The sequence below is a fragment of the Protopterus annectens genome, chromosome 4.part0 (genome assembly GCF_019279795.1).
Source record: "Protopterus annectens isolate FY-2018-M chromosome 4.part0, PAN1.0, whole genome shotgun sequence".
In the NCBI taxonomy this organism is placed as follows: Eukaryota; Metazoa; Chordata; order Ceratodontiformes; family Protopteridae; genus Protopterus; species Protopterus annectens.
In genome coordinates, this window is record NC_056733.1 from 776120793 (window position 1) to 776133266 (window position 12474).

Genomic DNA, 12474 nt, shown 5'->3' on the forward strand with positions numbered 1-12474 from the left:
GATGGATGCTGCATCCAGACATCTTCAAAGCCATTACAAAGAAATGGGGACTACCAGAAATAGACCTGTTTGCATCCCCACACAACCACCAATTGAGGAAATTCTGCACAAGGACATACCACCCACTTGCTTGGAAGGTGGACTCCCTATCCTTCAGTTGGGAAAACCTGACAGCATATGCATTCCCACCTCTTCCTTTGATGCACAAAGTGCTACTGAAGATCAAAGAAGATCACCCAAGGATCATCCTGATAGCTCCAGACTGGCCGAGGCAGCATTGGTACCCGCTACTGAGGAGTATGTCTCGGACACACGCATGGCCTCTACCTCTGGTTCCGTTACTGCTAACACAGAACAACTACAAGATCCTACATCCAAACTTGAAAACACTGCAGCTAGATGCTTGGAATATTACATAAAGCAAAATAACCCAGACTTATCTCAGAGGGTTAAAGACATTATCCTGGAGGCTCGCAGACCCTCCACAAGGAAGACTTATTCAGCCAAATGGAAAAGATACCTCATTTGGAGTGCAGCAAAAGGAAAAAATGTATCATTAGCAAATATAGCTAACATCCTGGAATACTTAGCAGAACTTTTCCACAATGGCCTGTCTTACTCCTCCATTAAGATTCATGCATCAGCAATTTCAGCAGAATACAACATGGATCCTCCAGTCTTCTCTCATCCTCTACTTGGGCAGTTTCTGAGAGGAATTAAAAATGTAAAGCCTCCAAGGAAGCCACCTTTGCCTACATGGGACCTTAACTTTGTGCTGGAAAAGTTAACACTTCCCCCTTTCGAACCAGCAGCAACAGCAGGATTACAGTTCTTATCTTGGAAAACTGCTTTCCTGCTTGCAATCACTTCAGCAAGAAGGGTTTCTGAATTACAGGCATTAATGACAGTACAGCCCTTCCTTAACTTCCATCAGGATAGTGTGTCCTTGAGAACTAATCCTACTTTTATGCCAAAAGTGGTCTCCAGGGTATCATTGAACCAAGCAATCCACCTGCCAACATTCTTCCCCAACCCACAGAACAGGGGGGAAAGACTACTGCATACATTGGATGTGCACAGGCAATTGCGCTATTATCTGGACAGAACCAAGACCAACAGAAAGACTGACCAGCTTCTGGTAGCGTATGCAACAGGAATGGAAGGAAAAGCAATTTCAAAACAGACTATCTCAAAAAGGATAGGAAATTGCATTAGATTTTGTTACTCACTTCATGGAAAGACAACTCCAGAAAACATCAGACCTCACTCCACAAGAGCTACAGCCACTACTACAGCTTTCCTACGAGGAGTGGCTACCAAAGACATTTTAGAAGCTGCTACTTGGAGCTCCGTGCATACATTTGCCAAGCATTATAATCTACCTTTATACTCCAGATCCCGAGCAGGTTTTGCAACTGCTGTTTTGCAAGGGATCTTAGCTACACCATAATCATCTTAGTGCCTCCACCCCCAGTTTGGCTATGGTATTCTACCCATATGTTAGGACTGCAGATGCATCCTTGAAGGACATAGTACAGTTTTGTACCTACCATAAATGTAGATGTCCGAGAGGTATGCATCTGCAGTCAGGATTACCCACCCTCCTTCCCTCTGTGGTACTCCTAGGGTATTTGCCCATCTTGTAGCTAGCTGGGGAATCTATTATGGTGTATTTGTTTGTATAAATGTATATACATGCTTATATTGTTTGCTCTCTACTGTTTGGAACCATTTGCATTTATCCAAATTTAGCCTTCCTAGAGGGCACCTGGCATCTGGGGCAAGAAACACTGAGGAAAATGGCGTCGGCTGATGCCTTTATACCCAATAAACAGCAGCTATGACGTCGGGTGAAGTGCGACATCAGCCGAGGCCAGACCCAGACTTTGGAATCCGGCCGACTGAAGGGCTGCCTGAGGCAGGACAACCCATATGTTAGGACTGCAGATGCATACCTCTCGGACATCTACATTTATGGTAGGTACAAAACTGTACTTTGTGGGTGGTGACTCTTCAAGGAGCCATGCCCCTGTTGCTTTAGGGTAAATAAGTAGTAACACTGGACATGATGAAGGCCTTGCCATGTTGGTGTCAAGGGTCCACCTGAGAGATTCCTCTGGTTCCCTTGGGTGGACATTACTTCCAGCATGAGATGTAACTTGCTGTCCATCTGCTGCAACCTCATGAAGGCCAGTGATGCATTGAGCAATACATTATACTCCTTTCCATGGGGGGGGCACTATAGGAAATAAAATATCTACCTGTAAGGTTGAGAGCTTGCACCTTCAACAGCTGACTCTTATCGTCGCATCTTTGTCTGTAAGACCAGTATGATGAAGAAAAGAAAGGTCTGATCATTCATGGGGTGGTGGGGGTGGGGTGTTGGAGGTTTGCATGATGGCAGGTAGGGAGTAGCAGAACATTATTTATAAGTATTACTTCCTAACCGTTTGTGAATTCTCACCTCTTGTTTTAAGGTTAATTTTCTGCAGCAGCTTCTTTACACAGCTATACATTTTTTGGTCTTTGCTTTGCTGTTGATATTGTTGTTGAGCTCACGTTAAGTGTCTTGCTTGGTAGATTTTTTTAACATTTGGAAAGGTCAGGTACACTTGTACTATCTGTAGTATTTTTTCCCTGCATTTACAGAACTCTGGCTTCTAAACTGGAGACAAAAAGTACAGGCTGCAGCTTCTCCTTGGTGTATTGTGATACGACATCTGTTGAGCAGTTGACTAATTGTACATATAATGAATTCACATGAATTGTAATTTTCTTGTCAGATTAAGAAGCTATTTTTAAAAATAGTCCAAACCATGTTTTTGAATATGTAATCATTGAAAATAAGTAGTCGTTATTTCACAACTTTGTTTTTGACAGTGTCTGAAATCAAAATGATTGTTGAACTAGTCCCCTGATCGTTCTTGAATTCACAAAAAGCTGGGGCCCTCCATTGTTCTGTTTCATCAGGAATTATTGTGAGATGTGTAGTGGGGGGTTCAAGTTATCTGTGGTCAGACTTTGTAAAGGATTACACATTGCAAGTTTCTTAGGTTTGGACAAGCACTTATGAATATTTGTACTGTTTTTCTGCTTGGCCAGGGAAGCACTTACTGGAATGGCATTGTGTAAAGAAGATGACTCCTGATGTGGGTTGATGGCCAGCCACCAGGCACTGATTTAAAAGTTTTAAGCTCTCCATACTGGGACTGTGCAATGCATTTGTAACATTGTAATGGTATTTAAAAAGCCCAGACCCCTTTTGCCTTTTTAATGGTGACATCCTACATTGTTTGATATGTAGTAATGCCTTTGTTCACATTCTTATGATATTTTGTTTATTTAAACTGCACAGTGTAATAAGTATCCATGTACACATTCCTGCTGCACAATTCTGGTAGTCAAACTAAGGTAGCTTCTCTGAACAAGCCATAATGTATTTAACATTGATTTGTACATACTAGATTGTGGGATCAGAACCTAGATCTTGTCATAGCAAAGTCGTCATGCACTTTTACCTCTTCAGCTTTCGTTCAGCTTTGTGACCGTTTTTCAGTAAACGTTGCATGTAAATCTAAGTCAATATTAAGTATTTTCTCTTTGTCTCCCTGTCTGTCCTTTCCACCCACTCCAGCATAGTTGCTAGTTATATTGTTACAGATGGGGAAATGCAAATATTTAACTGTATTGCAAAACAGGCAGTTATCTCTTGCAGTTCCTGATAAAGGTTAAAGACCGTCACTGACCCTCTCTGAGGACGTGCTTTGTTAGAAGCACATTTTGTGAGCATATCTCTGATCCACCCACCTTTTCCCATCTCCACATATCGTATCTGTCCTGTTTGACTCTGTTTTTCTTACTCTGTGTTACACACACACACACACACACACACACACACACACACACACACACACACACACACACACACACACACACACACACACACACACACACACACTCTCTCTCCCTCACAGTTTAGGAGCTGTGAGGTATGTAGCTGTTTCTGCAGACCTCTTTTTTTGTCTAGCATTAACTAGTGCGTTGCTTTTGAACAGAGCTGGCCATAATTAAAACCTGAAAATAAAAATTATGACATACTGCTCTTTTAAGTTTTCGATTGAGATCAGGGCACTGAAAAAAGGCTAGCTAGTGGAATGAAGGGTATCCCTTTAAGTATGGGTGCCTTCTACAAGCCGCAGGCTGTAGCCATTTGGTAAAGGCTGTAGGTGGGTAAATGATTGGAGCTCCTTGATCCAATTATGCTGTGAATGTGGTTGCTATTGTTGACAGTTCATAAATTTGATAGTGCATACATGCAGCCATCATTGCTTGACTGTGTCCCAAGAAGAAGCCTTTACTGAGTGAAGAAGCAATGCATCTGAGTAATGTGTCTGTTATGAAGTCAGGCATGTTTTGTGGCTTCACCCCCTCACTGTACATCCATGTAGAAGGGGTGGTCTGCCACTACCTGAAATGCAAGTTTTTTTATTAGGTGGGAAGTCTGGGTGAACTACAAACTTAAGTCATGACTGGCCATGTATGGTTAGTCACACCAGTTGGGTAAATGGCCTACCTTTAACATAAGGTGTTGGTGATATTGGAGTGAGAATTGGATGTGATGTGCAACATTTGGGCATATTTGTAGCTTGTGGAATGAGAAAAATGTAAAACTTATTTAATTTAATTTCATCAAAAAAGAAGTTAGTAACCTTCAGCTTCCCTCCATTTATTTCTTGTATGAGTTGTGCAGATGAAGTACTTTTAAGAATAAAGCATTGCAACAGACATTGCAACGTATGAAATGTATAACAGTAAGCTGCAGGGTAGTATATTTCTTAATTCAGATGTTTGTATTTTGATACTGTAAAAATATGGCCTTTACCATTGCACTATGTTTGACACTTAGTATGTTCAGGTTAGTCTTGCTTTTTGCACATGACTGCTATGCATTGTTTTAGACCACTGCAGTCTGAACAATTTGCATATGAATGACAAAAACAATGACATTTGACTGTGGTTAGTAACATTAATTCAGATTGTATTAACCTAAATACTTACCACTCTGTTGGCGATTTCTGTTAGGAAATCAGCCTTTCAGATGAGAAATGAATTAATAAACACAAAATAGGCTGGGTACGTTTCAGTGTATCTTTATTATGAAATGCAATTCAAAGGGAGATCTTTTCATTCTTACTTTGGTAGTTCACCCATACAGTATGTAAATGCTCACATATGGCACTACTGTATCCATGCTGGTCTGTTAAGTAAACATTGCATCTTGCACAAAGTTGCTGTGGCATTTTTTTCACAATTGTTATTCTTATGTAATGATTTCTGGCAGCACTTTTTGCTGCTTAACTTTCTGTTATTTCAAAAATCCATCATGCCTTCCACAGTTCCCCTCTTAAAACACAGTGAAATTAAGTCCACGTCTGAATTTTGTTGCTGTCTCATGCAAGTCGTGGAAATAAATAATGAAGGATATTCAGGTTTCGTTCTTTTTTATAAAGTGGCAGCAGAGACCCTAGAACTCATTCTTGGTTATTTTTTGTCAGAGAATGTGTTTTGGATTTTATTCACAAAGCCTTTTTCTGAGTAACTTTTATGTATGGCCACAAGATCATAGCAGAGGTGGGACACTGGTATGCATTGTTTGTCTAGGACATGACATAATTATAGTTTATAAAAATATTACTGTTAAACACTAAACTGTTGTCGTGTCCAAGCTTGTGATGATGAGGTACCGATAAATTGCAGAGTGAACAGTGTCCACACACACAGCTGGACAGCCGAAGACTAGGTCATCAGCAGATGGGAAACATGGCTGTCTCTTCACCAGTGGAAAATGGACAAACCCTCATAGCTCAGGATAGGTGGACTAATACAGAAGTGGACTAATACAGAAGTCTCCACTTCTGAAGGGCTTAGGATTAGATGATTTTTATTGCAACCATTTAATGGGGCTCATTAGTACAGAGGTAACCTAATTCAAGTTTGGTGCTCTTGCTATTAACGTAATGCATATCAGTGGTCTAAATATTTAACAGTGAACATTTTTGGTCTTGTTTGTCTTTCATATTTTTCATCACTCCGACTTTCTGTTCATCAGATGTTCTTTCAGAGTAGTAATTTATTCTAGGAAAGACAAGAAACCAGAACATATATAAGGAAAAAAAAAAAACATATAAAACTTGAACATTTGCTGGTACAGTGCTGTGGGAGAATTCTTGGTCTTAGCAGATATCACATGATAGCAGGATTGGAGACACGACCCATAAACAGCAGGCAGTTGGTACGGTGCTCATAAATGAAGAACATAAAGGGACGATCAGCAACGAAGCGGATCTGGGTTGACAGTGGCATGAAACCAACCGTTGTCACAGCTGCAGCCTCAGTTCCTTCTTCATTCACAGTTATTGTGCCTTGGTGATTAAACTGTAGGACAAAAGGTAAAGAAGAATGTTACAAGTAATTATTTTAGGACCTCCTATTACAATGCAAGATGCTATCTGTTTCTCTTCTCTACATTTTGCATTCTACATGTCATATTCTACCTACTGCGACAGTCTTTCTGCCGTTTTCAGTTTGAGGCTTTCCTATATTTTCCATGAACTTAGTTTAAGAGGTTTCCGTATGTCATTGAGGTTGGGCTTTCTTCATTAATGTCAATGATCTAAGTCTTAACTTTTGCCTCAGACACCAGAGTGCTAGGTAGCAGAAGAGAGCTCAGAGATACATTATTGAGGCTTGAGTGGCTAGAAATCGGATTACCTGTCACAAAGAAGGAAGTGGGACCAGTGAGTTGTCAAGGCTCAAACGCAATGAGGATGTAAATGGTCACCCTGCAATTACACAGGCAGAGAAAAGAGCATGGCCATTGATTTTGGTGCAGGTTTGTGTCCAGAGGCAGGAGTCTGACACTGTACAAAAATGGCCTGAACCATTATATGATAAACCCCTGTAACCATAATGGCCTTCTAAAGTACAGAGACAAAGGGGTGTGTGGTTCAGAGTTTGTATCTGGAGTTAGTCAGAACTGTGCAAATGCTGCATGTAAATTTTAGTTTCTTTCTCCATTTTTTTCTTTTCATCTTTTGACTAACTAACAACACCAAACCGTGTACTACCTGAGAGTACCACTTCATAATATCCACACTGTACACTTACTTCTCTATTTGTTTTCTTATTTTATCTACTCTGTTGCCACTTCTGGTGTGAAATTGCTGTTTCCTGACTAAGTAATTTCTGCATGCTTGGTGATGTAAAACTTTGTTTCACAGAAGTAACTGCTGAAAAACTGCATTCCAATTAGTCATGAAGCTATAATACATTTTCTTACAGTACATCTGCCTTGTCAGTGTTGCCATTTAATAATATCATGACAAGTTACTTTACACAAAGATAGTTTGCATAGTTTACACCAGTAGTGGCAAAGAAACCCCATATCTGAAAAAAAATACTGCAGAACTTGTATGGTGTTATTTAAAAAAGAAAAAAAAAGTATGCTTCACAAGCAGTGAAGTGTGTGGCTTACCAGATTAATAAGAAGTTGTTCGTCTGAGATGCCAGAAAAGTCTCCATGGTTGCTAAAGATGTTAGTTAATCCCATGCCCTCCAAGTATGCTTTCAGGTCGTAGCTCCTCTCCAGCTTAAATTTGGGTAGGATCACTTCTCTTGTTCTAATATAACAAGATCCAAGACATAATGTGGAAAATCACAGTTAAGGTGACATCATTTCAAATTATTCATGTATTTGTTGGTATTTAAGGAAAGACAGGAATGTGCACCTTTTGTTTTAGTGATTGCAGATATGTTAAACAGCCACCATCTACAATTATTTATTTGTTTTACTTTACTGCATATGTTGAAATCTTCCTTTTTATTTCCCTAGGTTTCTACTCCAACTTTACTGCTTTTTATGTAGTGAGAGCTTTAGGCTGTATGCATAACATGTATGCCATGGAATGCTGGCTTCATGTTGTAAGATAAGAGAGTTGGAGCATATCTAACTCTGTTGACGTAGACAGTTTGTCGGTTAGTGTTAGTAGTTTTTGTCCCTTAGTTTGCTGATATTGACACTGGATCATGGAGCAAACCATGGACACTAGAGAAACTGATCAAGAAGGTGTGAGTGAGTAGCCAGCCTGGTATAACAGATATCATGCCCACCATCTGATCAGTTGTGGTTTACTTTGGCCCAGACCAGTGGAATAAGTGAACAGAGGTTATTGAAGTCCTCCGACATCTTTTGATGTTTGTCAGTCAGTGGGTGGTAATTTTTTTAGCTATGAAATTTATACTCAAAGTATAGCTTATTAAACTTCTTTTCAGTTCAAGAATGGACATTGTACCAAAAAAAAAAAAAAAGAATAGAATAGACGTCCGTATGTATGAAAATTATAATCTAATGTTCTGATTGATCTGTTCCTTCCTGGAAAAGTAAAGATATTTAATGTACGTATTTGGGTCACCTTCAGATGCCCGACAACGCGTTTCGCCGACCGCGGATCGGCTAAAACAGATGACCGACAAGATGAGAACCCGACGGACTCGGTAAGTGTCTCGAGGAGGTGGATTTAGTAGTTAGGGGGCGGACAGGTAGGTATGTAGAGAGGAGGACTGGGTTGGTGGGTTTTGGGGGTGGGGAGTTAGGGGTTAGGGTTGGGGTGTATGTGTGTCGGTGTCACCGGGGGTGGGACTGTGGGTTTAGGGGTGGGTTAAGTGAGTTAGGGGTGCAGGTAGGGTGAGTGTGCGGTAGTGTGGATCTTGGGGGGGTAGGGGGGGTTAGGTAGTGAGTTAGGGGGGTGGTGTGTGTGTGTGTGAGTGTGTGGTGCTGAGTGTGGGGGGGGGGGGGGTGGGGGGGGTTAGGGGGGTTAGGTGAGGTGGTAGGTTGTCGGGTGGTGTAGTTAGGGTTGGGGGAGGGGGGGGGGGTTTGTGGTTAGGTTAGGGGTGTTGTTTATGTAGGTGTAGTGTATTGTGTGTTGTTAGTAATTGTGTGTTGGTGTAATGGTTGTGTTGGTGATTAGTGTGTCGGCGAAACGCGATTTCGAGGATATAAAGGTGATCCATCTATTTACATGCAAATATGCTGACAGAGGAATATCCATGACCTTTTGATTTCAAGCACTGCAGATGTGTTGCAGATGTTCTTCCCTTGCCTCATCTGTTTACTTCTCCCACATTACTCTGAGCCTCTGTGCTAAGGTATAGTGTTTCAAGTAATACATTTCAGGCTGCTGTGTGCCCTCTGTGCAAAGCAACATTTCTTCAAGTTTATTTTGAACTGACACGTTTTCATCTAATGTCTGTGTGCCTTTTCTGTTCCCCTTCAGCTTTACTCATTCAACTCGTGCCATACAGTTGGTATATGCAAATCATATCCTCCTGCCCTTCTTCCTTCTAATTTATACACACCCTGCTGTTTTCTCTCCACATACCTCAACCCCTTCCATTTTCTACATTATTTGATAACTTTGCAGTGCATGTTTTCTACAAGCCACATTTCATTTCCTTTTTTTATGACCTCCAAAACTGTATACAAGACTTCAGATGCTGCTTTTGCTAGAGCCCTATATACTGGAAGAGTGGGTCCAGTATCACAGTAATCTGTTCCTCACACTTTACACCTGACAGTGTCTTGTCCTTTAACAGACTATGTATGATTCATCTTGGGTGAATACCACCCAAATCCGTATCCTACTGTGTTTTGCCCATCGGGAATATGTGCTTTCCTTGTGTTCCTCTGTCTGATGTGCACAGCATTGCACTTTAATAGTAAGTCCAAGCTAATACCTTTACTGGCAGGGTCACTGTCCCACCATACTCTGCATCATCAGTGCACAAGCTGTTTTAGATTTCTAAACCCATGGTATATCCGACACATTTATTTATTTATTGATGTTCAGTTACTAGGAAAGTTTGACTGGGTAGGTGCCTGTTTTCAGCAGAGGTCCTGGGAGTAAAGCAGCAAAGTGTTACAAAAACATTTTAAGAACAATAATTTTACAGTCTTCAAAAATAATACAGTAAAAAAATCTACAGTTTAAACAATTATATCAAATTAGGCATAGTGTGAAAGCAAAGATACAACTTACATGACAGTGATGTAATTATTTAGAGAAATTTAGCCAGTTTAGAGAAATTAGAAGTAAGTATAATAACAAACAGGAATTGTAATATGAGGAGAAAAAAGGGTTATATTATGTTTAGATAGAGAGTGAATGGCGTGAAATTGATTAAAACAAGGAAGTGAGTGAAGAAGGGGGAGTAAGGAAATGTACAGTATGAATAGGGACTTGTTCATATTTAAGGATGCAGATTATCCTGTGGTTGAGCAAGAACAGAGACCAGTTTTGTTTAGAAAGTCTTTCAGGATGGTTTTAAAGGACTGGAGGAAGGGTATTTACCTGATGAATATAGGTGAGGAGTTCTAGGCCTGAGCATGTTGGTTTGAGTACATACTATGCCCAGCAGATTTGATAGGTTTGTGGATGGAAAGGCGTTTTGGTCACTTGATTGTAATGACCTTGTTAGAACATAATTGTGTAGAATGGTATTTAGTGCTGGACAAGTAGATGAATGCTGGATAATTTTATAGGTGGTGAAAAGCTCTGTCTATGTTAATTAATTGGGTAGTTCTAACCAGGTTAAGCTTTTTAGTGCTATACATTGGTGTGTTCTGAAAGAGGTATTAGTTGCAAATTTAGCCTTGTTTATAGCATTATTCAAGATTTGCTTTTTATGATGCCTGGAGGTTAGTAAGGTTGTAAGTTCCATAAAGTAGTCGGGGAGGAGGTTAGTAGTGGCAAGTGTAATTTTAGTTGCATTGGTGAGAAAGTGAGTCCGTAAAGCATCCCTAGTTTTTGGTGAATTTTTTATGCAGTTGTGTATCTGCAGGTTGAATTTAAGATGATCATTCACTATTATCCCAAATAATTTGCTATGAAAAGTAACTTCAGTGGTTGTATTATTGAGAGAGAGTATTTTAAATTTTGTATTTTCACGAGAGAGGGATATTAGGAAAAAAATCATTTTTTTTAATAGATTGGACATGAGGTGTGAGTTACGAAGCCATATTTCAGTGACTGTTAAAGCTTCATGTGTAATTTTTTGGGTATGGCCAGGTTGTCTGATGTACACGAGTGTGGAGTGGAGTCATCTGCGTATTGTATTAGGGAAGCCTGTTGTGTGCATGTGTGGAGAGTGTTGGTAGAATTTTAGAGGAGGGGACCAAGGATAGATCCTTGTGGTACACCAAAGGTGACTGGGAGGTATAGTGAGAGGGAGGAGTGGTATTTTTCCTCACTTATACTTCATGGACAAGTAGCTTTTTAATCACAGAAGGGTAGGCTAATATATAGTGAGGACATTTGAAGTAGATGTTTATTGTGACAAACTATGTTGTAGGCTTTAGACAAGTATAGAAATGAGGAAACTAGTTTGCTGTTGTCTCTAGCTTTTATTATCAGTATCTTTAAAGGTTAGAAGTGCAATGCAAGTACAGTGGGAGGGACAGAAGCTATATTGTTTGCGGGATGGGAGTTCTTCCTGCAGGAGATAGTATAGCAATTGTTTTTAAATACATTTTTTTTAAGCATTTTGGAGAGGATATAAGTTTATTGTAGGTATGAAGTTAGTGATGTCTTTTGAATTTCCTCCTTTGTGTAGAGGGATAATACGTGACTTTTTTCCACAGAGAGGGAACGCGGGATTCCTGGATTAACCTATTTATAAGGATTGAGACAGGATAGGCAGTGCTGTTGGCTGCAGTTTTAAGGTACTAGCCTGGAAGGTTATCAGCTGAAGTAGTGCATGGTTTGAGTTTAAGGGCAGTTTTATATAGGAGGTGGGCACAGGCTTGAAGGTAATTGTAGATGTGGAGATGTAGCTGTTTGAATGGGTTGGGATCAGATGCTGGGGAATCCTTGGTTAGGGATGCCACCCTTCCTGTGAAATAAGAGTTAAATTCTATTGCAGTTTCAAATGGTGAGTTATTAGGAGAGAGTTTGTGGTTGAATTTTTGGCCAGGATGTAAGATTTTTTTTTAATGGCTGACCAGAACTTTTTAAGGTTTTTATTTACTATTGTTCGGAAAGTTGTTATATTTTATTTATTTATTGACATCTGTTAACCGGGTTGGCCCAGCTAGGCTTGTGGCCCATTTTCAGTGGAGACCCAAGGAGAAAAGCTCCCAAAAAAAACTTTACAGAGAAGCACACATCTGAGTCAAAAATATGGTCAAAATCAGTTATACAAGAACGTTGAGACAAAGCAGAAATGCAAACATGTGATGTATACATATAAATATTTTTACAGACTAAAAAATATATTTACAATTTACAAAAAGAGTGCATGATTTGAGTTTAAGGGTAGATGTTCATCGTGTTTCACTGTTGCAGTCATTACATTTGGGGTAATCTGCTGGCAGGTTGCCCTCAGTCGGCCTGATTAACAAAGTTTTGGGTCCTGCGTCGG

At 40.1% G+C, this 12474-nt stretch overlaps 2 protein-coding genes across 2 annotated transcripts in view; one reads left to right on the forward strand and one right to left on the reverse strand.

The window, feature by feature from the left end:
* PI4KA (phosphatidylinositol 4-kinase alpha) overlaps window positions 1–12474 on the forward strand; it is a gene marked incomplete at its 5' end in the record, with an annotated part of 2160482 nt that overhangs the window by 626612 nt on the left and 1521396 nt on the right.
* SERPIND1 (serpin family D member 1) overlaps window positions 5135–12474 on the reverse strand; it is a 31970-nt gene continuing 24630 nt past the window's right edge. Inside the window, exons 4-5 of the mRNA XM_044068730.1 lie at window positions 7535–7679; window positions 5135–6435 (exon numbers count right to left, since the gene is read on the reverse strand). Coding sequence (XP_043924665.1) covers window positions 6244–6435; window positions 7535–7679 — 337 coding nt within the window. The 3' untranslated portion in view covers window positions 5135–6243. The remainder of the gene's footprint in view (window positions 6436–7534; window positions 7680–12474) is intronic.